This window comes from Podarcis tiliguerta (genome assembly GCF_965153285.1).
Source record: "Podarcis tiliguerta genome assembly, chromosome: 1".
Taxonomy (NCBI): domain Eukaryota; kingdom Metazoa; phylum Chordata; class Lepidosauria; order Squamata; family Lacertidae; genus Podarcis; species Podarcis tiliguerta.
In genome coordinates this window covers 112,511,004-112,536,773 of record NC_139534.1, presented here as the reverse complement: position 1 = coordinate 112,536,773, position 25,770 = coordinate 112,511,004, and the positions used below count along the sequence as shown (strand labels likewise).

The 25,770-nt window shown below is 43.4% G+C and overlaps 1 protein-coding gene across 1 annotated transcript in view; it reads left to right on the top strand.

Moving 5' to 3' along the window:
• CCDC88C (coiled-coil domain containing 88C) overlaps positions 1-25,770 on the top strand; it is a 109,886-nt gene that overhangs the window by 2,891 nt on the left and 81,225 nt on the right. The window contains exons 2-3 of the mRNA XM_083433206.1: positions 1,440-1,540; positions 13,321-13,429. Coding sequence (XP_083289332.1) covers positions 1,440-1,540; positions 13,321-13,429 — 210 coding nt within the window. The remainder of the gene's footprint in view (positions 1-1,439; positions 1,541-13,320; positions 13,430-25,770) is intronic.

Here is a 25,770-nt window from a genome sequence, read left to right as displayed (position 1 = left end):
TCCTTCCTTGGAGCTGGAGTTTACAAAAGAAGGGGACATAGGATTTCACTTATACAGTACATGCTAATGACTCTTTCTGGTGTCCCTCCTCCCCTCTGGACCTTTCATCCAGGGGAAGAGAAGTTTTTTGAGGTTGGCCTTTGGAGCCAGTGCAGTTTTAAGGCAGAAACAGTCAGCAAAACCTTGCTTGGAACAGAAGGAGAGCTAGTTGAAGGAGAAATAATTGAAAAGGAAAGGTAGCATGTGCTCTTTCGCCCCACTTGAAGCCTGATATGATCCATGTGTTTAACTCTCCAGTTGAAATCAACTGGACCAAAAAGCGCCTCACCTGAAACTGGATTGTGGCTGTGAGGTGTGGAAGGAAATGAAGGATGATCAAATGCACATCCCTTTGCCCTAAGCGTGAGGATTTCCCCAGTCTTGATTGACCTATGCTGAATTTACACATGCAGTGGTAGAACTGACTGCACTACTTCAGGCAGTAGGGTAGGGACCAGCATTTTTCAATACTGCCCTGCATATACTTCCTGTACAGGGCCAAGCCACCTGTTAGCCAAGGTGTCTCAGGTGGCAGGTTTGGAGAAGCAGTGGATCAATTCCTCACCTGGCTCACCTGCCTGCCTGCAGAGCTGCCCATCTCCATTTTGCTGAGTGGCTACTGACCTTGCTCCTGTGGCCTGGACAACAGCAGTGTAGTGGCCGTGCTCCGAAGGGTTCTCCTGGTCACCACTTCATCTGATCATGGGTCCTTTCTTAAGGGTGAGCCACTGTGGATGAGGCAGCTCTGACAGTAGTAGGCAGTAGCATTTGGTGCTGCAAACAGGACACTGGTGGAGATAATCTCCAGGGCTGGCTCACTCTGAGTAAGGTCTCTTTGTTCCTCTGAATGTTAGGTGAGCAAAATGCCCCCAAGGAGGCTTAGGCTTCAACCTTTCTCCCCAAGTTGTTACCTACTTGCGTGGAGTTGTTACACAGAGGAGGGTTCAAAAAAGCTCTCTCCTACCTGCTGTCAGATGGGGTGCAGTCCGTTCTACCACATCAGCAGTCTACCATCTGATTTCTAGACCGGCCACAACACCTCACGCCATCTGGTGTGCCATAATAAATTAATAGCAGCAAGCAACGCGTGCCAGGCCTGTAGAAGAGAGCAAACTTTTCAGGTCATGTTGTTCTCTTTTTTTAACGTATATGCGTCAAGAAGATTAATTGCGGAATGGAAATTGGTTTACGTAAGATCTTGGAAGGAATCGAGACAATGCCAACTGCTATTGAGATGGATTTGTAGCAGAAATACTGGTGGCTGTTTCCTTAAAGTTAGTGGATACTTTTCTCAGGCATCTTTGGTAACATGACTGAAGGTGACTGGGGCAAAGTTGCAAAGTGTTGTCCCCCCCTTTTTTTTTGAGATCATTTCCTAAGAAAGCTTTTTTTCCTGGCAGGTGAAAACGTTTGGACCATTAGGGAACGACAATGAAGACAAGCTCGCCATGTATATGGACCTTGCGGATGGAGTCTTCCTGAACAAAATAATGCTGCAAGTGTGAGTTACAACTAAAGGGATGAGTGGGGAAACTATGCTTTCAGAACTGGTGGAATGAAAACATTTGTAATGAAAGTCAATGCTATTGATTCAGCACCCTAGTTTCGTGGGTGGCTGTTGCTGCCTCTTTCCTCCTGGGAAAATTAATCATGGTTCACCTTTGGCTTTTGATTGACTTGCTCTTCTGTGCTGTTGCTGAGGGCTTTTCAAAGCCTGAGGTTCCATCACTCAATAGCAAATTGCACACACTCTTGGGAAGCACATGGTTCCAAATTCAAATCCTGGCATCTCCAGTTAGAGCAGGGGTGAAGGGCCTGCGGTTGCCCAGTTGGCTTTGAACTGAAGTTCCCACCATTGCTGACTGTTGGTCATACTGGCTGGGGCTGATGGGAGTTGGTGTGCAGCAGTATCTGGCGGGCTGCATGTTCCCCACTGTTGAGTTAAAGGCTCTTGGGACCAGGTATGGGAAAGCTACCTGAGACCTTAGAGAACAGCTGCCAGTTGATGCACTAGATGCTAGATGCGAAAGTGCAAGACAGCTTCATAATGCCCAAGAGATGCTTAGATGCCGGGAATGGGGAGAGGTTGGCTTTTAAAAAAGGGGAAAAAGGTCACGCCTTTTTATTCAATTTATTCAATAATTCAATTTAGACAGAGAGAACCTTTTCTTTTTTAAACATGAAGTTTGAATGTTCTGAATGTGCTGCCCTGCCAGACGCAGGGTGTGATATATCAGACAATTTTAGTAGCCTATTGTTCATAAAGCTTTCGCAATCATAAAATCCTTTAGACGTTAACCTAAAATGGTAACGGGGAGAGGGAGGAAACAGTGGTGCCTGGGGAAATATTAATTTGTGCATAAGTGTCTTTTCTTTCTTTCTGTCTCTGAGCTCAGTTAAGCCTAATTTTGACCACATCCCTTCCTGTTACGGATTCTGTAACATGATGAAACAACCTGTTTCATGTGAGCTTTGTGCTTGGCTTGAAACACAGCCACGTTTCAGAAGAGTTTAATCTCAGCAGAATATGTGGACTTGTGATCTTCTTGCCTTGCAGAAAGGTGTAATGTTGTCTTCACTCTCTTAATTCAGTTATCACCAAGCGTCATGTCAGTGTAAACGTTCACAGGTTCGCAGCTCTCCAGAAATACTAAGTTAGTCAGATGTGAAACATGTTTTTAGAGTGGTGACTGTCAGAGCACCTCAGCAGAGCTGGTTTTGCTTTTCCTTGTAGTGGAGTTTTTCGGGGCCAGTGTTGGCAGTGTGCCCAGTTGTGCCTCAGGATCAATGAAATTAAAACCTTACTCCCGAAGGGTTGCATCTGTTTAACAAGAAACCAGAACTGTGGCTTTTGTGTACATCCAGCCTAACCTTGCTGCAAAGGTGGTCACAGCTACTGCCTATGACTTTTGCCTTTCATATCAAGACATTTAGATTCTGCACAGCAGCTACTGCTTTGCCTGTAAATCAGAGGAGGCCTTTTCTCCTCTGCCTCCCACCAACTCCTAAATTGTTTTTTATTGCTTCAGAGAAAGGAATGAATCTGAGTTTCTAGTGCAGACTCATCAGTTTTTCAGGCCTGGTGTAAAACTGTCTTTTAAAGTGTTTGGCTCAATACCTTTTAGTGCTTACTGATTTCAGATTTGACAACATATTTTTTGACTGACTGATAATGTCGGTTATTTTGGCATGTGAGCACTCCCTTTGCTTCCTGCTTTGAGCATCAGTGCCGTAAGGTGCCAATCCCCTTCTGTTAAATAGTCTGAATACTTCTGGGTTTTTCTTGCCAATTTTATGTGAAATTACATCTGCAATTGGACACTGCATTTCACTGGTGAAATGTATTACCTAGGTGCCATCTTGGAAGGTGGGCTTCGACTCTGTATTTCCCTGTTTGCAGCTCACTTCAGGTTGCAGCCAGACTGTGTTTGCAGAAACTGGAAACAGAGAAGGCAGTATTATTATTTCTGCTATTGCTGATTTACCTAAGAGCTGGAGTGAATGGGTCTTGGTTGGAAATGGATGCAAATACTGCCTCGTGCATTTTTATTTTTATTTTAATCACTGCTTCCCTATTTTTAAAAGACAGTGACATGAATATTATCTTGTTCATTCATTCAAGGCTGAGTGGTGGAAATTGATTCTCATTTTACCATTGTGGGTGGAATAGAACTAAAAATGACCTTTTTTTTGCACCATTTGCTGAGTTCTGCATTTGCACATATACTTTTAACTGATCCAACACCAATCTAAAAAAAATGATTTAAAAAAAATATTATTATCAAAGATCCAAGTTTGGAGAGTGTGTGTGTGTCATTTTCTTCTTTTAAGTGCAATAATCTTATCCTCACTTTCCTGAAAGGAAGCCTTGTTGAATTCAGTGGGGCTCATTTCTGAGTACACATGTATAAGATTGTGCTGCATTTTGTTTCATGTAGGATGCAATATAAGGATACAATGCAATAGGATAGGATAGGATGCAATATAAGGATGCCATCAGTATTCTACTTTCTCATTTGCATGGGGTTAGGGACGTGGGTGGCGCTGTGGGTTAAACCACAGAGCCTAGGGCTTGTCGATCAGAAGGTCGGCAGTTCGAATCCCTGTGACAGGGTGCGCTCCCGTTGTTCGGTCCCTGCTCCTGCCCACCTAGCAGTTCGAAAGCACATAGTGCAAGTAGATAAATAGGTACCGCTCCAGCGGAAAGGTAAACAGCATTTCCGTGCGCTGCTCTGGTTCACCAGAAGTGGCTTAGTCATGCTGGCCACATGACCTGGAAGCTGTACACCGGCTCCCTCGGCCAGTAAAGTGAGATGAGTGCTGCAACCCCAGAGTCGTCTGGGACTGGGGTCCCTTTACCTTTACCTTTTGGATGCAATATGGTACTATTATACATCTAAAAGAAGCTCAGTAGGTAGGTAAGTCTGCTAAATTTCGTTCTTGGAGAGTGTGTGTGCATATCAGAGCTGCAGCTTGGTGGTTAGACAGCTGGGCAACCTCCCTGAAGATGCTGTCTGACTGACTGATGGACCTCTTTCCATGTAGAACACACAGCTTTAAAAGATTAACTAATCCATTGGGATAGAGAATGCAAGGATGGCTAGTCAAATGAGTTTCTTGTGTATGCTCCAGGGACTGATTAAACTTCAGTAGCTCTCATGACCTTAAAAGGCTTCGGATAGACTTTTTCTCTCTCTCTCTCTCCATAATGCCATAGCCAATTTAAATTACTGCTATGAAGTGTGCACACACACTCTACCCACGCTTTGCAAGTTGAGACATAATTGAATATCTTTATCTCGTACAGAATTTTTAGGGAACTATCTTTAGATCTTATAGAGCAAACGCATGGGTGGGCAGAAGGGAGATGTAGATTTCTGGGTGATTTTCGGTAGATTGCAGGGCCGTCCCTGGAGGGGGGCAGCTGCCCCCCCAGTCAAGTCAATAAATAAAAATACTTAACTGACTAATTGCATCACAGATAACTCAGTTCTGTGCCCCACCCCCTCACATAATGCCTGCTCCTCTAATAAATCCTGGCTATGCTCATGTGCAGAGCTCAGGACAAATCATATTGTATGGGGCTCTCCTTTGCTTTCCTCTCCCCTCTGCCTCTGCTGTGCTCCACCTCTTTATGTTGGTGATGGTGGCAGACTCTGGGGGAAATAGTGGCAGCTACTCTCTCTAAGACCACTTATAAAATCTGAAGGTAGAGTCGAGTCCCAGGAGCTCCTATGACTGGGTAAGGGTGGCTGGAAGGAGACAGGTGCTCAGATATGGGGAAGTTATTCTTCCCCCTGAAACACCAGGATTCATATGAAAGCAATTGAATCACCAGCAAATTCATTTATTTTAATTAAAAGTTTATCGGCACAAACACATACAGATTGAACACAATAAAAATAAGGGTAAAGGGACCCCTGACCGTTAGGTCCAGTCGCGGACGACTCTGGGGTTGTGGCGCTCATCTCGTTTTATCGGCTGAGGGAGCCGGCGTACAGCTTCCGGATCACATGGCCAGCATGACTAAGCCGCTTCTGGCGAACCAGAGCAGCGCATGGAAACGCCGTTTACCTTCCCGCCGGAGCAGTACCTATTTATCTACTTGCACTTTGACGTGCTTTCGAACTGCTAGGTTGGCAGGAGCTGGGACCGAGCAACGGGAGCTCACCCCGTTGCGGGGATTCGAACCGCCAACCTTCTGATCAGCAAGCCCTAGGCTCTGTGGTTTAGACCACAGCGCCACCCACATCCTTCCACAGTGCCACCTGTGTGAGAGAAGAAAAACAAAACATAGATACAGAGGAGGCTTAAAAAAAACAACAACCCAAGAAACTACTGAAAATAAAGTGCAGCATTCAGTTGTTGCCTAGGAGAAGAAAAGGTGGGTCAATTGAGTTCTCAATAAAACCTCTCCATATACTTGTCTGTAGAGCAGGGGGTTTAGTGGGCTGTCCAACTGAGTTAGCATAGGAGAGAAATTTGTCAGCAAATTTGGAACAACGAAAAGCAAGTTACTCTTCACACAATGGATTGTCACAAGGTGTGCTGCTGGGCCAGCCGCTTGGATGGCTTTGAAAGCATTCAGATAAAGTAATAGGAGGTTGGCATAGCCAGTGACTGCTGTTTATAAGCACAGAAAGTACTTCCTCTGGACAAAGAGACAAGGGTGGCCTCCTGGCATCCTAGCCTTGGGATTGCTAGAGGGTGCACTGTTGTCACCACTTATCCCTTTTCTATGGGTCCTGCATGGCTATTACTGTCCTAATCAGAAACATGTTTTGCTCATGCCGGAGAACAGATATTAAGCAAAATTCCCAAATGGCTTTGTCAACTTTTGAGAAAACATTTGCGTGGTCACTCCACCCAGTGAATGGAATTTGACATTTGTACATGTTGGAGGAAGGGGAGTGCAACAACCACTGCAAATACCTGATACAGTCTCCTCTGCTTTTAAATGGAGGGCTAGATAACTTGGGTCTTCAGCTGCTTTCGAACTGCAGTTCCCATCATCCTTGACTGCTGTTCTTGCTAGCTAGGGATGGTGGGAGTTGTCATTCAAAAACAGCTGGAGACCCAAGTTTGGGAAACACTGGGTTAGAACAATGTTGTCGGACTCCGCAACTCCCAACACACCTGACTGTTGACTATACTGGCAAGGGATTATGGGAGCTGGAGTCCAACAGCCTCTGGAAGCCACAGTTGAGTTAAAGTACAGTGGTACCTCGGGTTAAGAACTTAATTCGTTCCGGAGGTCCGTTCTTAACCTGAAACTGTTCTTAACCTGAGATACCACTTTAGCTAACGGGACCTCCTGCTGCCGCTGCATGATTTCTGTTCTCATCCTGAAGCAAAGTTCTTAACCCGAGCTAATATTTCTGGGTTAGCAGAGTCTGTAACCTGAAGTGTATGTAACCCGAGGTACCACTGTATTCTGGACATCTTGCTGGGAGCAAACACGGTGTGGCTGTCTCTCCACCATTGTCTGCTTTGTGCTCTTTCCAGAGGTACTTGTCTGGATGGTGTTCGGAGAGAGCGTTATAGACCTTTGGTCTGGCAAAGCAGTTCATCCATTTTCATATTATGGTCTCGCCGTGCATAGTCATCCAACTGAGACCAAGGTGAAGGACAGCCGGCAAATTGATGCCTGTAAGACAATCTACTTCTATCCCTCCTGTGTTTCATAGGCATGTCTGTTTTGCCAGTATCTGCACTTAATATTTTATTAACCGCTTCCCAGGTGGCAAGCTGGAGAACCATACCTTAGCCATTGTTCCAGGGGCAGGGGCTTGTTATACAAGGAGAGTTCAACAAGTTATATTGCTTGTCTTTCATTGTCCCCTGTATCCTAGCCTCCTTACTGATCTCACTGGGCGGCCAGTAAAATATTTGTGAACCCAAAACTGATGATAAGATGGTCAGTTCTCAGTGAACACTACTGAAAATTACCAGAAGACTCTTAAAACACAGACAGCCATTCTTGCCTTCCCTCCTCACCACTCCCTGTGTACGTTTCATATGGCAGAGTGGCCATGGAAACACTTTCAAGGAGTTTCACATAACAACTGTTGTGTGCTGAGTTCTTTTATTCCTAGCTAGAGAAAGCAAGAACCATATACGCCCCACATAATAAGGACAGCTGTAGAGAAATGACTAAACTGTATAGGCTCTAAATAGTGCTGAAACCAGGATGTGGTGAGATCAGCAGCTGCCCATCACCAGAAGATAGGTGCATGCTTTCAGCTGCTCATCATAAGTGCAATGTTGCACGCCAGATCTCGAACACAGGAGCAGGTCAGGAAACTATTGTCCAAGTTAGGGCAGCAGCTGGGTCTCTCTCACAAACTGAGTGCATAATACTGGCCAAATTATTTTGGGAACAGAGACAGATTTCCTAGAGTGGGATTTTCTGTGTGGCCGGGGGGTGGGGGAGGCATTAATAAATTGAAATCCATCTCCTGCCCTTTATTTATAAATATTCATGTCTTCTTCTTCTTTGGCGATCACTCGTAGCTGAGTAAGATTGTCTTCCATAAACATGGCCTGATGCTGGTTTATAGCTGTATTTTTTATTGATGACCAAAATCAGATTGCCCCACTTTGCCCAATGGCTCAAAGGATTCACTCTTGTGCTTTGCACAATATGGCTTAGCTGTTGTTATGTCCCCATAAATGTGCAATAAAATGCTTAATAAACTCACCTGCTCCCAGAATAATAAATAATAATAAATAGCTATAATAAATAATAATAAATAACTAAATAAAAATGGGTGCAATAATAAGCTAATAAGAACTTGAAAATATTGAAACAGGCATCTGTGTTAAATGCTCTGGAATTTCTGATGCAATAGAATAGAATTGTGCTCATGAGATGCTCCTGCCAGCAGAAGTGGGGAACTGGCTTTCACTGATATCACCTTCCCCCTTAGTCCCTTGAAAATCTGTTCCAGAGCATTGGAGGACTGTTCAGCACAGCGTGAAAGGTGGTTCAAGGTACTGTAGGGGAAAGGGAGGATCAACAAATAAATGCTACCAAAGGCTGTTCCAGTGGGGGAACTTCCGCTGGATCCCAGTTCCTTCTAAAAATGGAAGGAGCCATTTTGTTCACAAATGGTTGGTTGGAATCCCAGACATACATCTTTTGAACTGTTCCCTGGAGGTTCATTTGAAGCTTCTCAGCAGGGTTCCTCACCATAAAGATAAGAAAGAGTGGACAGCTCTGCCCACCACACCTGCTATTTCCCCCCTGGCTTGTGCAGCCACCGCAGAGTGTTTGTTTTGTTTTAGAACCCGCTCTCAGCTCATCTACAAGGCATTGATGGGAGCGAATTGGTTTTTCTACTGCCTACCACTACTGACCGTGTCTCCTATTTATATTATTTATATAATATAATATCCTGCATCTCAAACACGACTGTTTTTGAGGCGAGTAAAATGCTCCCTGGAATTCTCTCTTAATGTATCAGAGTTTCTTAGCAGGTGAGTCAATGAGGAAAAGGTTCCCCGAAATAGAGAATAGCATTTTCCGGCTTTTGAAAGCTTACCCAAGCCTCTGTTAGAAGCTCTTTGAACAAAAACAATTTCCGCACCTATTTGGCATTTCAGTTAATCTTGGCATTTTTAGCATAAAGGTTAGACATGAGCTTGTTTTTCCATCATGTTCTTTCCAGTACACTACACTACACTGTGATTATAATTGCAAGCAATAGAAAACTGGCCTTCGGAAGTCGTTTATCTTTCATGGCTGTAGTACAAGCAGTGGCAGGTGCCAAATATCCTAAATCAGTGTGTTTTCTTTTACTTTCTGTTGACTCAGGACAGTGAGCTAACAGGTACTGGCTCTGTTGAATAGCCAGAAGAGCCTGTTGATAGGCATATAAAACAATGTGGAAATGTGAACAAATCTGTGAAACCTCTGCTTGTTCAGTTCCCCACCCCCAACTTCGATTTATTTATTATAGGCATTTGCAACCTGCTCTTTATCCAAAGCTCCCTGGACAGAGAAGCTCCCAGGCCCCAAATGTATTATATAAATGAAGACAACTACAACTCACAGTCCCTTTCAACTCCCAGAATTCCAAAAGTGCACCTGGACCTGACAGGCTTCTAACCCAGACAGGCTTCTGGATTAGGTCTGGATTAGGTCAGATTGGAGCCAGTGTGGTGTAGTGGTTAAGAGCGGTAGTCTTGTAATCTGGGGAACCGGGTTCGCGTCTCCGCTCCTCCACATGCAGCTGCTGGGTGACCTTGGGCTAGTCACACTTCTCCGAAGTCTCTCAGCCCCACTCACCTCACAGAGTGTTTGTTGTGGGGGAGGAAGGGAAAGGAGAAAGGGAGTGAAATCCAAACTCTTCTTCTTCTTCTTCTTCTAGGTCATGCTTGATGCTGAGAGCTCAGTTGGCAGGCTGTCTGAGAGTTAAATGATTGAGTTCATATATTCTAAAATTAAAGGAAAGGTGAACAAAAGAAGTTTGGGCCCACAGGGCACATGGCTGTGATGTGAATTTGCCAGAGTGTGGTGTTCACATGCTAGGCCTCCTGGTTCAATTTGCTTTCCTTTTGTTTTTAAAACTTACTCATCTCCCATATATCAGTTTCCAAACTTTCTTCCCTACAGACCACCTAATGGGTTTTCCACCTGTTGGAGCAATTGTAATGTCTTTGCACTTCAACCCTGGCTTTAGATGTGATTGGGGAAAACCCACATTTGAAGAGAATGGTCTGCTGCTGTCATGTAGTTTGGGCATTACCCGTGTCTGGCTTCATCATGGGCAGGGAAGAGATATTATTTATTTATTAATACATTTATTTATTTGGTTTTTCAGCTTAAAATTTTATAATCACATATCCAACATACAACATAAAAACAAGATTCCAAAGAATCTCCTGGACTTCCCTCCTCCCCTTTCGTGGGTCCTATTGTTAGTCCCGTATTGTTTCCTCCCGTATCTTTTATAATAATCCAAGTCTTTTACACCTCCGTTATGTCCAAAATTCACCATTAAACTACAAGTATTCCAATCCTACTAACGATTTTAGCTGTTCACAATGGTTTTTAAGATAATTTATAAATTCCCCCCATTCCTTATTAAAATTTTGGTCTTCCTGATTTCTGATACTTCCAGTCATTTTTGCCATTTCGGCATAATCCATCAACTTAATGGGCAGGGGAAGAGATTTAGCCCCCACCTCAAAGTAGCCCTTTACCCCCCTGCCAGTGAATAGCTGGCAGGGGAGTAAAACCTCCACTGTGGGTGGAAGCAAATCTTGCCTATCGCCCTTGGAAATGGGGAAGCCAACCCGCTCCTGACACAGCAGATTTGGGAATAAACACTGTTCCTTCTCCTTTCCCCCTTTCAAACATTTCCAGTGTAGGAGGGGTGTGTTGGTTTTTCCTAAGCTTTCCCAGCTTGGTGGGCTATTGGTAGTGAGGAAAACATTTATCCTCTCTCAGGCCATGGAGGTCCGTGTTTGGTTTGGGGGAAGACGAGTGCCTTGGGTTTGGAAAGGAGACCTTGTGCCCCTTGTGCCATCCATGGCAACTGCATTCCCCTCCTCTTCCTCCCCTTCCCCATTCAACCTTGATGGTTCATCTTGCTACAAGTTAATACAGTCATACCTCGGGTTGCGAAGGTGATCAGTGCAGGAGGCATGTTCGCAACCCTCATGCCCATGGTGCGATTTGGCACTTCTGCACATGCATGTGACGCCATTTTGTGTTTCTGTGCATGTGCAAGCACCAAAACCTGGAAGTAACCCATTCCAGTACTTCCGGGTTCAACACGGCCCACAACCCGAAAACGCGCAACCCGAAGCGTTCATAACCCGAGGTACAACTGTAAAGCCCAAAGTACTATATAGACAAACCTGAGTGAAAGGGGAAGTGGTCTGATGAAATGCTGTGCTGCGGAGTCTTAATTCTGCTGCTCCAAGGCCAAACTTTGCCTTTTATGATGGAGCCAGTTTAACAGCCGCCAGTCTTGACAACCTAGAACCAAAAGCCTTTGGGTTCTAATCTTTCCCAGACATCTTTGAAAACCTCAAGCTTTTGCTTGTTGCCATTGCCTGTTTTATTTTAAATATTATTATTCACTAGATCTCTGGCATGTGGATGAATTGGATTGAGCTCCTTGTAAGGAGAGCTTTCCCTGTTTTGTTTGTGAGCAGCACAGCTGGGCCTCTTGTGCCCTGTTTTCATGCTGGGCAGGGGACAGATCCCACCAGTTGGTTGATCAGTCCTGGTGGCTGCACCAGGAGTTTCCTCTCAGTCATGGAAATCGCCTCTGAGGAAGGCTGGGACTGTGTGAGGATGGGGAATTTGTTTAAAAACCAGTTCTGAATTTAAAATTTCAGCCTTGTGCACCTGATTTGATAAGACTTGGTGAGTAGCTTGGGGTAAAAGACTAACCAAGTGTAAAATGATCACATTGTTACAACAGCTCTTACACAACTGAGGTTTAAATACCATGAAACAATCTGTTTTCCTTAAAGGTAAAAAAGACTTCCTTAACTGAGAAATACTCAGGGTTAGGCTGCCAATGTGCCTGCCTTTGTGAAAGACTTCATTTGTCTGTTTCTTTATTGTATAACTGCTACTGCAGTTTAATTTTTGCACATAATACATATAGCAAGCTAGGTGCTTTTCAAATAAGACAGTTTCTGACTAGTCTATGCATACAGTAGAAAGAATATTGAGGGGGTTGACTTGTATCTGGAAGCCGCCCAGAGGGACTGGGGTATAAATAATAACCTCATTATCATCATCACCATTATCACTTCAGTCTGTAGATGAGCGAGTCACTTTTTTATTCTGCCTGTTAAGTGGGGAAACAAGTACAATGGTGATATATCATAGCTGGCTCTTTCTTTCTTTCTTTCTTTCTTTCTTTCTTTCTTTCTTTTTTGGGTTTAATTTTTTTTAAAAAAACCTGCAGTTCTTTACTTGGTAGAACATAGAAAAACAGCCTTCCTATTTGCATTCTGAAGTGATACTGTTTACAGTACGGTGGTACCTCTGGTTACATACGCTTCAGGTTACAGACTCCGCTAACCCAGAAATAGTACCTCGGGTTAAGAACTTTGCTTCAGGACGAGAACAGAAATCGTGCTCCGGCAGCGCAGCGGCAGCAGGAGGCCCCATTAGCTAAAGTGGTGCTTAAGGTTAAGAACAGTTTCATCTTAAAAACGGACCTCTGGAACGAATTAAGTACTTAACCCAAGGTACCACTGTACAGCACTGTATATTCTACTCTATTACCCCATTACCTTGGGAAGCATGGTATCAAAGTCATTATACATGTTACGTAGAATGAGATGTTCATATTTTGGACCACGAAATTTAATTCTGCAAGTAGTAGTTTTAATTTTGGAATATTGTCTATAGGGCTCCCTATATGTAGTGAAACTAGCACAATTCTCATTCTCTCTCTCTCTCTCTCTCTCTCTCTCTCTCTCTCTCTGTGTGTGTGTGTGTGTGTGTGTAAAGGCTAGGTTAACACTTTTAGTTCTCCAGCCATCTATTTTGAAATCTCAACCTTGCACCTTCAGCCTGAAATAGACCACTTCTGAATCCTAGCACCTCATTCTATCTAACTTGTAGAATGACCTTGTGATTACGAAGGTCAAAGAGGTTATGGAATTTACAATGGGTTTGGATATTTCGGGAAGTAGCAAAGGAGCAAATAAAGGGCAATTGAGGGACATAGCAAAGATACTGTTTAAACAACAAAGTAATTATTGAATTCCTTTGGATTTCCTAAAATCCCAGCCTTCCTCTTTCAGAGATCCGCGACCCACAAACCAGCGTGTCAACAAGCATGTCAACAATGATGTCAACCTACGGATTCAGAACCTCACCATCTTGGTCAGAAACATCAAGACCTATTATCAGGTATATCTTATGTACTTTTTGTGCCTGGTATGCTGAAGAGACATTTGCCACAGGAAATAAAAGAGGAAGTGGTCTGTGATGAAATGCTTTCAGTTAATGCTCTGATCCTTGCAGCAAATAGGTGTGGGTGCATTTAAATGGGAAGAGTATTTTAGCTCTACATGACCACACATTCCCTTTTCCACCTCCTGGACTGGTACTGGGTGGTTTGTGTAAATTGTTAGACAGTAGACCTGGCTGCAAACTTGTTGAAAGAAGCTACCTTCAAACTATGTTTTTAAATGTGCATTGCCAATTTCCCAGAAACCCTTGACCTTAGTAGGCTTGCCAAATAATTCCATAGTTCAACATCCATCACTGATCAATAAGTAGTAATTTCGTCTGACATTCTTCTTCATTAATTTACTCTTCTGTGACTTGCATCCAGCTTGAAATGCCTGCAAAATGTATACATGGTCAATACAAAAAAATCCATTAACAGGAACCATGTGTGGCTGTATGAAGGATTTTGGTTTGTGTACTTGGACTATTGGTCTGTTTGAGTAATACGTTTAAAAAGAATGTCACCCCATAGCTCACATTTTAAGAGGACTTCTTCCAATTTCTGTTTTGCAATAATACTTTGACACAATGGATATCAGACACACCAACCTCGGCCCCCTGAATATTTGTTTTAAGGGAGCCAGGCCCCCTCAAATTATGGCATCCCTGAGCGTGTCACAGGTTCAGTGGCCAGCTCCTCCAGAGCCCTCGGCCTCCTCTGTCGTGCACAGTTCCTCACACGAGCTTGACACGCGCTGGGCCCTCTCAGTCTTGGGGCAACCTGACACCTCTGATGAGTATCGTCCAAAAACTTTATGGAAACCAAATATCAAGTCTAAAATAGAATATACAGTAGTGTTTTTCTCTAGATGAATGTGACCATCAAATATTAAGCGTCTCATGGTGACTACTATTCTGTACCACCATATCATAGTCAGGCCAGTGTACAATGAAAAGACATGAAATACAATTAAAACCAATGCAAATAAATTTCAAAGTGTCTACCAAAAAAATAAAAAAGCTAAATTAATACGTTAAAGATGTAGGTGGAAGAATTCAGTAGTTAATGCTGCACAGAAAAATAATTGAATAAATTATTTTTAAAGAGTCGGGAAGGCAATCAAACCTGCAAACAAACAGTGGGATTTCCAAAAACAAAATCTGTGGCATCTGTGATATGTTGGAAGGGTTAACTTCTGAGTCTCCTCAGCTATAATGCTTGAATGTGCCATCAATGCAATAATTAGAGCAGCTTCCCTTGTGAAGTGCTCCCATTGTGTAGTGTCTGGGAACTAGCTTTCATTGTTCACCCTCCGTTTGCATATGTTGCAAATGTTCCCATAGAGCAGCAGAGGTTGCTCAGTCCATGCTTCTCTTGGAGATTCCCTGTTGTGTATAAATTAATTCTGACTACTCAGTTGCGTACTGCTAGAAAGGTCAGGCATGTTTCATTGTTTCTAATGAATTAGGAAAACACACAAGCAGATGTGTGGGTTGCATGCATTCCTGGATCATGCATGCTTTATAGTCCTCAAGATATGTAGAAAAACAGAGTTTACCTGTGGGGTTTTGTGTGTGTGCTGATGTCCAATTTCATCATGCAGTAGATGAAACTACTTCACTATAGAAGAGCATGTGGTTCCATCAGGATGGCTATTTTTGCAATCTAGATTACAGTGAAAGTAATGTACTTTACATATGTCAATATTTCTGTCCAGTGCAGAAGCTCTGACTTTCACTCCAAGGTCATTATAGAACCTGGCATGTAGAAATCATGTCTGAGAAGTATTAAAAGAAATAATAACACCATATAGAGGTGCCCTAAGATTTTGCCAGTTAATCACTGGCCATCCTGCTATTACATTCCTGCTTTTCAGACAGATGGTTCTCTAAAACACACGGAGTCCGAGGGCTTGGAAGTTGGTGGAGGAGAGAGAAATAACTCGAAATCAGGCAGCTAACCTGTTCCAGCATCTTACCAGCAGTTCCAGGCTGCTGAATGTATTTTTAGACCCTCATAAATCTAGTTCCTATTATTGTAATGTGAATAGTAAAAATCTGCATTTCATAACGTAGGAAGGCTGGTAGCAAGACAGTGTGTGTTTTTGTTTCTTTTTATCCTGTGTCTCCAAATGTCTAATTACGTGGCTTCTTTGTCTTGCTGCTGCTTTTGTCTCCGGAATAGGTTGTGTTCTCTTTCAGAGTGCAAAAAGGGCACTATTAGAACAAGTGTGTTGTTTTTGTTTTCGTTTTTTAAAGTAGAGCAGCTTTTGAAAAACTCCCATGTGGGTTTAGGAAGACCCAGAAAAGACTTCACATGTCGTAACCAATTTCCAGCAGGCCGAACCTAATTTTGTGCCGTATGTAAAACCAGTTGTGCGGTCTGATACTTATCAGAGTAATTTATCAGAGTAACCCCCTCTCTGCCCTTTTCATTTTTAAATAAAAGCTTTGGGTGCGCTACATTTTAAGCAGTATCTCCTAATAGCAGGCGGTAAGCTGGGTTAGCAAGGGAAAATGTGATTGATTTAAATTGCAGCCGGGAAAAGGGGCGGGGAGGGGGAAGGTTCCTGAGAAACAATAGAAGTGAGATTTGCTGCTTCCGCAAGGGAAGTGTGAACTTCAGAATGCCACATTTTTAATTATGGTTTTCCTTTGTCCAGTTCTTTGCTGAATAGCTATATCTTTGCAGGATTGTGTCTTGGGATAAACAAATGTGGCATGTTTAACTTTGTTATTCTTTGGCAGGTGAAATTGCATAGTAGTCACTTTTTTTAAATCCCCCGTTATATTATAATCCTTCAGCTTGGGCTTCTTAAGAGAGCAGGACCAGTAAACCTTTGATCCACCCCCATCTGCCTGAAAATCAGATATGAATACATTCCATAATGTATGTGTTTTGACATTTCCTGTGTTTTGCTTTTTTGGTTCTGAAAGAGAGCACAGCCTTGAAGCCACACTGCCAATTAAAGCATGTTTGGCTCTGTCCCTGGCCTCTGAAGAATTTATGGCTGTAGCAAAATTCTGATCTGAAAATCCATGTAGGGAACCCTGACGACATTTTTGTCACACTTTGGGTGGTAGTGTTTATTATGTGCACAAGAACTGCAGCACTCACAACAGGACCTCTGTTTGTTTATTTGCAAGGTCTCTTGCCCACCCTTCACTATAAAGGCTTGGGGCAGGTTAGAAAGAAAAATAATGTATGATGATAAAAGCAAATTTAAAAAATTGCAATTATGAAACAAACAAACTCATTCCAGATAGAAGAGAACAGCATAAATTCAGCAAAAGAGGATGGTCTCGCAGAAGAAAAAAACACCTCAACCTACGCCTTAACTGTCAAAGGCCAAGTGAAACACAGGTGATTGTATGGTATTTCAAGCCATGTTGAGTGTTAGGTAAGACAAGTGTGGCCTTCTAACAAAATATTGTAGTGTGGAGTGTTCATGTTTAGAGTGCCAGCCAGCTTGCCATTCCCCTTTGCAGGGAACTCTGTTCCATCCCTCTCCGCAACAGGCTCGCTCGGCATCAGTCTGTCCCCAAATCGGTGCCCTCCAGTGGTTAGAGAAGATGGGAGTTCTAATCCAGCAAGGGACGAAAATAATATAAGGAAAGGAGAAACAAGGTGATTATTTGTGTGACTTCCTGGCACAGATTTGTTGTACTCAGGGTGAAGGATACACTCATGTGCCAAAATGTGTTCCTTATTGCTAATCAGGTGTTTCATCAACTTCGTTTGATGATCAGCTCCATCAAAACCAATAAACCAGGGAAACCACTATGGCTGTTTACTGCAAAGCTGTGAGCGCTAAAGCATAAGGAAATATAGATATATCTGCGCTGGTGGTGTAAAGTGAAGGAGAAAAATGCATCCTTTTAAACTTGGGGATCCTTCTCTGTGGGTTACATTTGTTTTTAAAAATAAATTCAAGAGAAGGAAGTGATCAAGAAGAGAAGGCAGCATTTATGTGTGTTCACTTAATGGGAACAGTTGTCCTTCCGCTGTTTCTATATTGCCTTGTGTGCAACGTTTATTTCAAATGTAATCTTGGTGGGGAATTGTTCTAACCAGGAATTCGCGGGAAAAGATTAGTTACGTTTTCGATTTACAATAAACATTGCACTGCCTGGCAAAAGAATTGTCATTTTCTTTCTGAGCTGTTTGCATTCTTTGGGACTGGCATGTGCAAGTTTTGAAGTTGGGCAGCTGTGGCATCTATGCTATGGCACCACATGTTTCCATCGATCCCAGCTGGTATTTTTAATATGCCAGGAGGATTAGCTACTTCTGTCAGCCATGCAGAGTGTGTAGGGGCCCACAGGCTCTAGGAAGACCACCAAACCTGGAAATAATAAATTACGCCGTTCAATAATTTTGTTGTCCATTGTTTATATGATTTAAGTTTTTCTTCTTCGTGACAAATGTTTGATGCTCGTTGTCGTGTCAGTTAATATCAGGTATAAAGATGCAACTGTGATGCATTATGAAGATACATGCTTCATAGTATATGTTTTATGGGGCTGCGTCTGAGTGCTACCCATGCTGGAGCTTACAGAGCCTTTTTGGTGGTGGCTCCCCATTTACAGAATGCCCTCTCTGGTGAGGTGCATCCATCTTCCTCATTATTAACATTCAGGAGGAATTGAAAAACATTCCCGTTCCCCCAGGCATTTGATGGCTAGAAGATACTGTTTGGGGCAACCTTGAAATTATTAATTGTGAGGACATGTGGCTATTTTTACTTTTTTATTTTCAGTTGTGTTGGTCTACTGCTTTGTTAGCTACCCTGGGAAATTTTGGGAAGAAGGGATGGCATAGAAATGTAACAAATATATTCCCTCTTCTCATAACAATGGTTCACCTCTGATCAGAAAGTATGTACTTAAGATACTGGAATATATTCAAACTAAATTGGGTGAGGAGGGCCACAGTGTATTTTGTGCAAGGGCTGGAGTATGGCTGCCACAACTTTTTATGCAGTTGTGTTTGAGGGCTAAAGTTGGTGTTGTACAGCCTGAAAGCCTTGCTTTCGCTGTATGTTATTCTCCAGTGGATCTTGAAGGGAAAATCTTTTTCCCCCCTTTTGGAATCCTCTGGCATTGAATTTATAAGGGATAAAACTAAATGTGAAATACAGATAATTTTAAGATGGTCTCAGGCAGGAATCAGACACACAGTGTATGAAATGAGTGGCTTAAGCATTGTGGTTCCCTAGCAACTCTTATCTCATTTAAAAATTGCTGTTAACACTTGTGTGTACAAAGATTGCCGAAAGAGGTTTCCTAGATTTCCTGAGTTCAGACTCTTTGCTCAGAGCAGGGTAAAAAAAAAATAAATTAAAAAGCAGCAACAGAAACTTACTTAACTCTTGGCATGTTTGGCAGTTGCTTGTGAACCAATTTTGAGGCCCGTGTGTGGGAAAGTAGCATATGCATTTTTCTCTTTATACAGAAAAAAAATGGTATTACCCAGGTAGTAAAATAGGTTGGTAGTCAAGGAATATAGATTTGATCACTAGTGTATGATAATAAAATACTTGAGGTACAACAATTTAAAATACAACATCACAACAGTTTAAAGTAGATTAACAATCTCAAAAATAGGATGTGCCCTAAAAATGTACCTCTGGTGTGGCAAAGGCATAAAGAAATGTGTCTTCAGCGTACGAGGAAAACTACTGATTCACGAGGGTGCCAGTTGCACTCCTTTGGGGAGGGAGTTCCACAGCTTAGCAGCTGCCACACAAAATGGTGTCTCCTGGGCCACCTCCACCTCAAGCTTGTGAGGGGGGTGGGAGTCCCAAGAGGGTCACCTCTTCTGATTAACACCTAAGAGGGTCTGTAGCGAAGGGGGCAGCCTTCCAGGCATTTGGGGCCTAAGTCATTTAGGACTGTAACACTAATGTGAGCACCTTGAACTGGGCTTAGAAATTGACTGGGAAACCTGTGCGACTGTTTTAAAAGGGAGGTTGTATGAGATCTAAATGGAACGTCAGTTAGTAAATCTGGCTGCTGAATTTTTGGGCCAACTGAAGTTTCAGAGTCTTCTTCAACGGCCTCACATAGAGGGTGTTGCAATAACGCAGTCCGGAAGTTTCCAGAGTATGGAGTACAGTGGCCAAGTCATTTCTGTCCAAAGGAGCCGCAGGTGGCAAACCAGGCAAACCAATGCACTCCTAGCCACTGAGGTCACCTGAGCATGAAGTGACAGTGTGAAATTTAAGACCACAGTACAAGGAGCAAACCTGCCCCTTCCAGGTTCAACCACACCTCTTGGGTGTGAGGACACCAAACACCTCTGTCTTTTCCAGATTCAGCTTCAGTTTGCCTGTACTCAGAAGGATAAGGGAGACAAGGAAGTAATATCTTCTCATAGTGACATTTAAGACTATAGTCCAGGCATAGGCAAACTTGGCCTTCCAGATCTTTTGAGACTACAATTCCCATCATCCCTGACCACTGGTCCTGTTAGCTAGGGATGATGGGAGTTGTAGTCCCAAAACATCCGGAGAGCTGAGTTCGCCTATGCCTTCTATAGTCCTATGCTCACCTGCCTGGGAATAAGTCCCATTGAGCCAACCCTTTTTGGTTGACAAGCCTAGGATTGAACTTTAAATTTAACCAGGTGTTGCCCTAGATCTGACTGAGGTGTCTGAAAGGTACCAGAGTATAACGTTGAAGCAGGATACACCTCTCTGGGGAGATGGTGCCACAGTTTTGGAGTTGGTGCAGCCTCGGTGTAGACGCTTGCAATAATACATGCTTTTATTGGCATGTTTGGTGTGGGGGTTTTCAACCCAGCACAGATAGTGACTTTCGGGTTTTAAGCCATTTCACTTCTATCGCTCTTTAATCTGGCTAATATGAATTTATTCAACAGACTGATATACATTCTGTGGAGCTGTTGCTGTCAGAATCACTGAACACGAGATATAATTGCAGCAAAGCATAGGAACGAGACAAAAACAAACAATCCTCAGCCAGCCATGGTTGAAGCTAATGTGTGCTAATGCATAAGAGATTGGCATGGTGGCATCTGGGGCTGGGTAACGTCTGCAGTTAACCATGCAGCGTCGAGACCATTTTGACATTCATTGGGTTAAAGGGAGGAAAAGGTCACTCTGGGGTTAATGCTTGGCTTATTTGAAACAGCTGTGTTGTGCTAAGGCTTAAAAGGCTGTGTTCCCCTGGGAACTTGGAAGAATCCATAGCTAGAAAATGGAAGCAGGTGGATCTCCTTTAGGAATCCGTTGGCTTATGGAAGCCCAACATACTCAGCGTATTTCGGATTCAACACCTCATAAAAGGACCATAAATGTTTACAATTGTTTGACCCAGCGGAAAGTTGTTCCTCTTTCTACTGCAGCATTGTTGGGTGTTCCCCTCTCTCAGAGCTACAAATCCCAGAGTTCCCTGGGAAGAGAGATTGGCTGCTAAGCCACTCTTGAGAACTGGAGCTCTGTGAGGGAAAGAGGGGTCTCCTAAGAACTCTCAGCACCTTTAACAAACTACACGTCCTGGGGTTCTTGCGGGGAAGCCATGACACTTTAAAGTGGTACGATACTGGTGCAAATGGGGCCTGTGTCCTCCTCCTGTGCTTCCATTTCCAATGCTGCCACCTCCTCCTGGAAGAAAATTATTGTTGACCAGAGAGTTCCCATATTCTTTTTGATAATGAAATAATATTTGACATGCATTGATTACCATATAGAAAAGCAACACACTATATTCTAGAGATGCACTTTATACCTGCAATGTAAGCATGAATCTGGGCTGCGCTTTCCCCGTAACATTATTGGAAATGCAAGCAAACTGCTCTCTAACAGTCAGCGTCTCTCTTGGCATATACAGTGGGCTTGCCACTTACATCATTGCACCTTTAGGTGTGTGGCCGAAAAGGAAACAAATAAATGAAGAGCAGCAGAAACTTGCCAGAGAAATACTTTTTGAACCCTTGGTTATGCTTATCAGGCTCTGGGATGGCCGTGCTCCCAGGGCCCTCACACATCCTTCTCCAGAGCCCAGTAAGCAAGGCAGAGGGCTCAAAAAAGCAAGGCTCAGTAAGCAGGGCAGAGTCCAATAGCTTTTGGAAGGCCACATGTTCCCCATTTCTGATTTGGAGGATTTGAGGCTCCTGATAAATTCCAAAGCCCATCCTGCTTTGCAAATGTTGTTGTTGTTGTTTAGTCGTTCAGTCGTGTCCGACTCTTCGTGACCCCATGGACCAGAGCACGCCAGGCATTCTGTCTTCCACTGCCTCCCGCAGTTTGGTCAAACTCATGCTGGTAGCTTCGAGAACACTGTCCAACCATCTCGTCCTCTGTCGTCCCCTTCTCCTTGTGCCCTCCATCTTTCCCAACATCAGGGTCTTTTCCAGGGAGTCTTCTCTTCTCATGAGGTGGCCCCATAGGCATGACAAAATTCAACGTGTACTTCACTTGTCTTATGTTGCAAAGTTAGCAGTGCATCCTGAGCACCCAGCGTTTTGTCTTTTCTGGGTTCATTCCTGTTATCTGGAAGCCTGATCATGTGAGCTGTTCCTCAGTATCTTAAGCTGCCTTGACAACAAAGCAACTCGAGTGCTAAGCATTGTTGCTGAATCCTTTGCATAATTGATCGTTTATGTACTGAGTTCTTGTACTGAGTAATTCTTGTTTTTTCGCCATTGCCATTTGCTTTGGCTCTTTTGCTTGACAACCTGTTGAAGATTTCAAAAGCAACACTATAGCCGTCACAGATGACTGGAACATTTGTTTTTAGTAGCCAATTTAAAACCATCCTCTCTGGCTTATTCCACCGGATTGGTTGAATGCATTCCTTTTTTGTTTAGTGTTGGTGAGTCACCCTGTTGCCGATGAAAAAGTATTTGCACTTCATAATTGGTTTTAGATACTGTTGCCTACAAATGTTAAGAAACGTTGCTGATTTCTTCCTAGTCAGATTTCAAGACTGGTTTGCAGCTGGGGCATACATATTTCGGCTTCATTAACTACGAACCCCAAAATCTGGGATCCCCTCAAAACTGGTGCCAAAGTTTTGCAACTGGAAGCTGCAGATTTCCACACTGAACAAGATACATTGATTTCTTCACACACCCTCCAGTGCTCCCTGGAATAAGGTTGCCATACATCTGGAATTTCCTGGACATACCTGGAGTATTGCAGTCAGAAGCAGTGTCCGGGTGGAAAGCTAAAAAATGTCCAGACGTATGGTGACCCATGACGGCAGTGTCATTTTTGGCAATTCCCCTTTAAAAAAAAGCTCAGAAACGATTTTGCCCAAAATGCTCAACATCTTTCTTCAGGTTAATGAACATGTAGACCAGAATCTTCAAATGACAATTGATAATCCACTTTAAAGGAGGTGGTTGTGCATCCTCTCTTTAAGAGGACCTCGTTGGACCTAGAAGTGTTAAATAACTATTGCCCAGTGGTGAAGATGACCATTTTGGGCAAGGTACCTGTGAGAGTGGTGGCCACCCAGGTTCATGTAAGTTTGAAGGAAAGCTGATTATTTGGAAAATTTGGATAACTCTGAGTTTCAAAGTACGGCTCTGCTTCAGTTCTCACTGCTTCAGCTCATAACAATTTAGGGTTTGTATATCTGAAGGACCACCTCCATACCTACCAACCTTCTCAGGTGTACTTGGAGAGGACATTCTTTGTGGTAGCCCCTAAACTGTGGAACTCCTTGCCCACAGTGATGCTTCTAAGCATATTCATTGTTTTCAGCTTTCGCTGTATGCTGAAGACACACCTCTTTGGCATTTAAGGTACTGTACATTTTCGTGTGTAAGACTTGGTGTTGTTTTTTGTAATGAAAAATCATGTTTAAAATCGGGGGTCATCTTATAGATGGGTAGTGCCTAGGGGGGACGTGGGGTTATTGGTGTCTGCGGCAAGGGGTGGTGTTGATTGGGTGTTTCTGTGGCAATTGGGCAGGCAATAGGCTGCTTCTGCCGGCGAGGGGACAGACCTTGCGATGTGCACGAGTGTTAGTGTCAGTCAGGCAAACCAGCTCAACAACTCTGGGCAATCTCCCCACAATTTCTTAATTTTTAGTCCCCTCAAATAGGGGACATATTATACATGGGGGCGTGTTATACACGGAAAAGTACGGTATTTTATTTTCTAGAACCCCTATCCTTTGCTGAATTTATACTGTTCTGTTCCATTTGTCATTTTTGGTTTCATTTGTTTTTATAACAAATCTAGGAACCTGCCCTGGGACCTTATGCTAAAGGGCAGGTAAGAATTTCCTATAAGCTAACTAAGTAAGAGGTGCAATGCTGTACCAATGGCAATAAAATAAATCAATGTGATGTACCACATGCCGTCTGGGACACGGGTGGCACTGTGAGTTAAGCCACAGAGCCAAGGACTTGCTGATCAGAGGGTCGGTGGTTCGAATCCCTGTGATGGGGTGAGCTCCTGTTGCTCGGTCCCTGCTCCTGCCAACCTAGCAGTTCGAAAGCACGTCAAACTGCAAGTAGATAAATACGGAGCACTCTGGCGGGAAGGTAAACGGCGTTTCCGTGGGCTGCTCTGGTTCGCCAGAAGTGGCTTAGTCATGCTGGCCACATGACCCGGAAGCTGTATGCCGGCTCCCTCGGCCAATAAAGCGAGATGAGCGCCGCAACCCCAGAGTCAGCCACGACTGGACCTAATGGTCAGGGGTCCCCTTTACCTTACCACATGCCGTACATTTCAATATGTGAATGCCATGTATTGCATGGCTGCCATTTCCACCACTTTACATATTAGGGTAAATGATCAGATTCAAAAGAGCAGCTGTGCTGCTAGGTATAAAATATTCAGGAATGGTAGAGGAGCCAATCTTGTTTGTGTCTTCATAAGAGCTCATTAAGCCGAAAATTGTTATCTGCCACTTTATTACAGGCCCCAGAAACTGGGACGAAACCTTAACAGCAGCTTCTCACCTGTGTTTCATCTTTCAAAAACAAATCCTTTTGAGAAGGCTTATTTAAAGTTGCCATCAACAAAATGTGTGGAACATGCCCTGGAGGCAAGTGGTTAGATGTATGGGTGGTAGCGTGGACCTACTTTGACTAGGCAACCTGCATTAGCCTCATTAAGAAGAGCTTCCTCTGAGTGTCTCTGTGTTGCATATGTGCAGTGAAACATCTTCCATGCCGTTAATGAGAGAATCATCCCCTCTGCTGTGCGCATCTCTTTCATGTGCCCTGTCATTGCCCTTCATGCCGTTTAATTCAGAACTTAGTGGCCCTTGAAATAACTCCTTCAGCTCTTGATGGACATTTTTGCTGAGGCAAAGTAGTCTGTTTGGTTGCGTTTGTTTAATGCATTGCAGTGGTAGCACAATTGTCGTATTTCCTAAGCAGGCTGAGCATCAGCAGGGGCCAAGAGGTATAGAAATGAAATTAATAATATAATAGTAGCAATAATAAATCTGATTGGGGTGGGTGGGAGGAATGGTGCCTAGACACTCTGTTGTGGTGACTATGACCTAAGTTTAAGGTGCTATTTGGTGATTATCTTATACAGTGGTACCTCGGGTTAAGAACTTAATTTGTTCTGGAGGTCTGTACTTAACCTGAAACTGTTCTTAACCTGAGGTACCACTTTAGCTAATGGGACCTCGCACTGCCAGAGCACGATTTCTGTTCTCATCCTGAAGCAAAGTTCTTAACCCGAGGTACTATTTCTGGGTTAGCGGAGTCTGTAACCTGAAGCGTATGTAACCCGAAGTACCACTGTATATCTGAGTTTCTAACACTGATCCTATCTACAGTATTCAAATTGGATGTTGCTCATTAAAAACGTTTTGACAGGCTCCTGCAGGATTAGCTTTTGCAGAGGAATGAGCTAATTTCTATAGCTGTTTTTTTTCCCCACCAGCCATTTCTTAGAATCAACTAGTTCATGGCATTCTTTGGGGGGGGGGGAGAGAAAACTGGTTTGACCAGGTAAATTAACACCTTGGCATGGATATCCTTTCACAATGACGTAAGCAGAGTTTATTGTTGTAGTAAGAAGGGTTTTTAACAAGGCTATTCTTCTTTCAACCAGGCCTCCCTTACTTTTATAACATTGCTTGATACGTTTGCGTATTTCGTGAGGAGTGTGGTAGCAGACGACATGAATTTAATGTTTCCTGCCCCTTGACATACTTAAACTATGCATGCTTTCGATACTTCCTGGTGTGGAAGGTGGTTTTGGTTTCTGTTCCAAAGAATAGCATTGGAACTGCCTCCAAATAAGAGTTATAACTAAATGTATTGTCTTCCGTGGACTCTTCCTTCATTGGAGGTTATC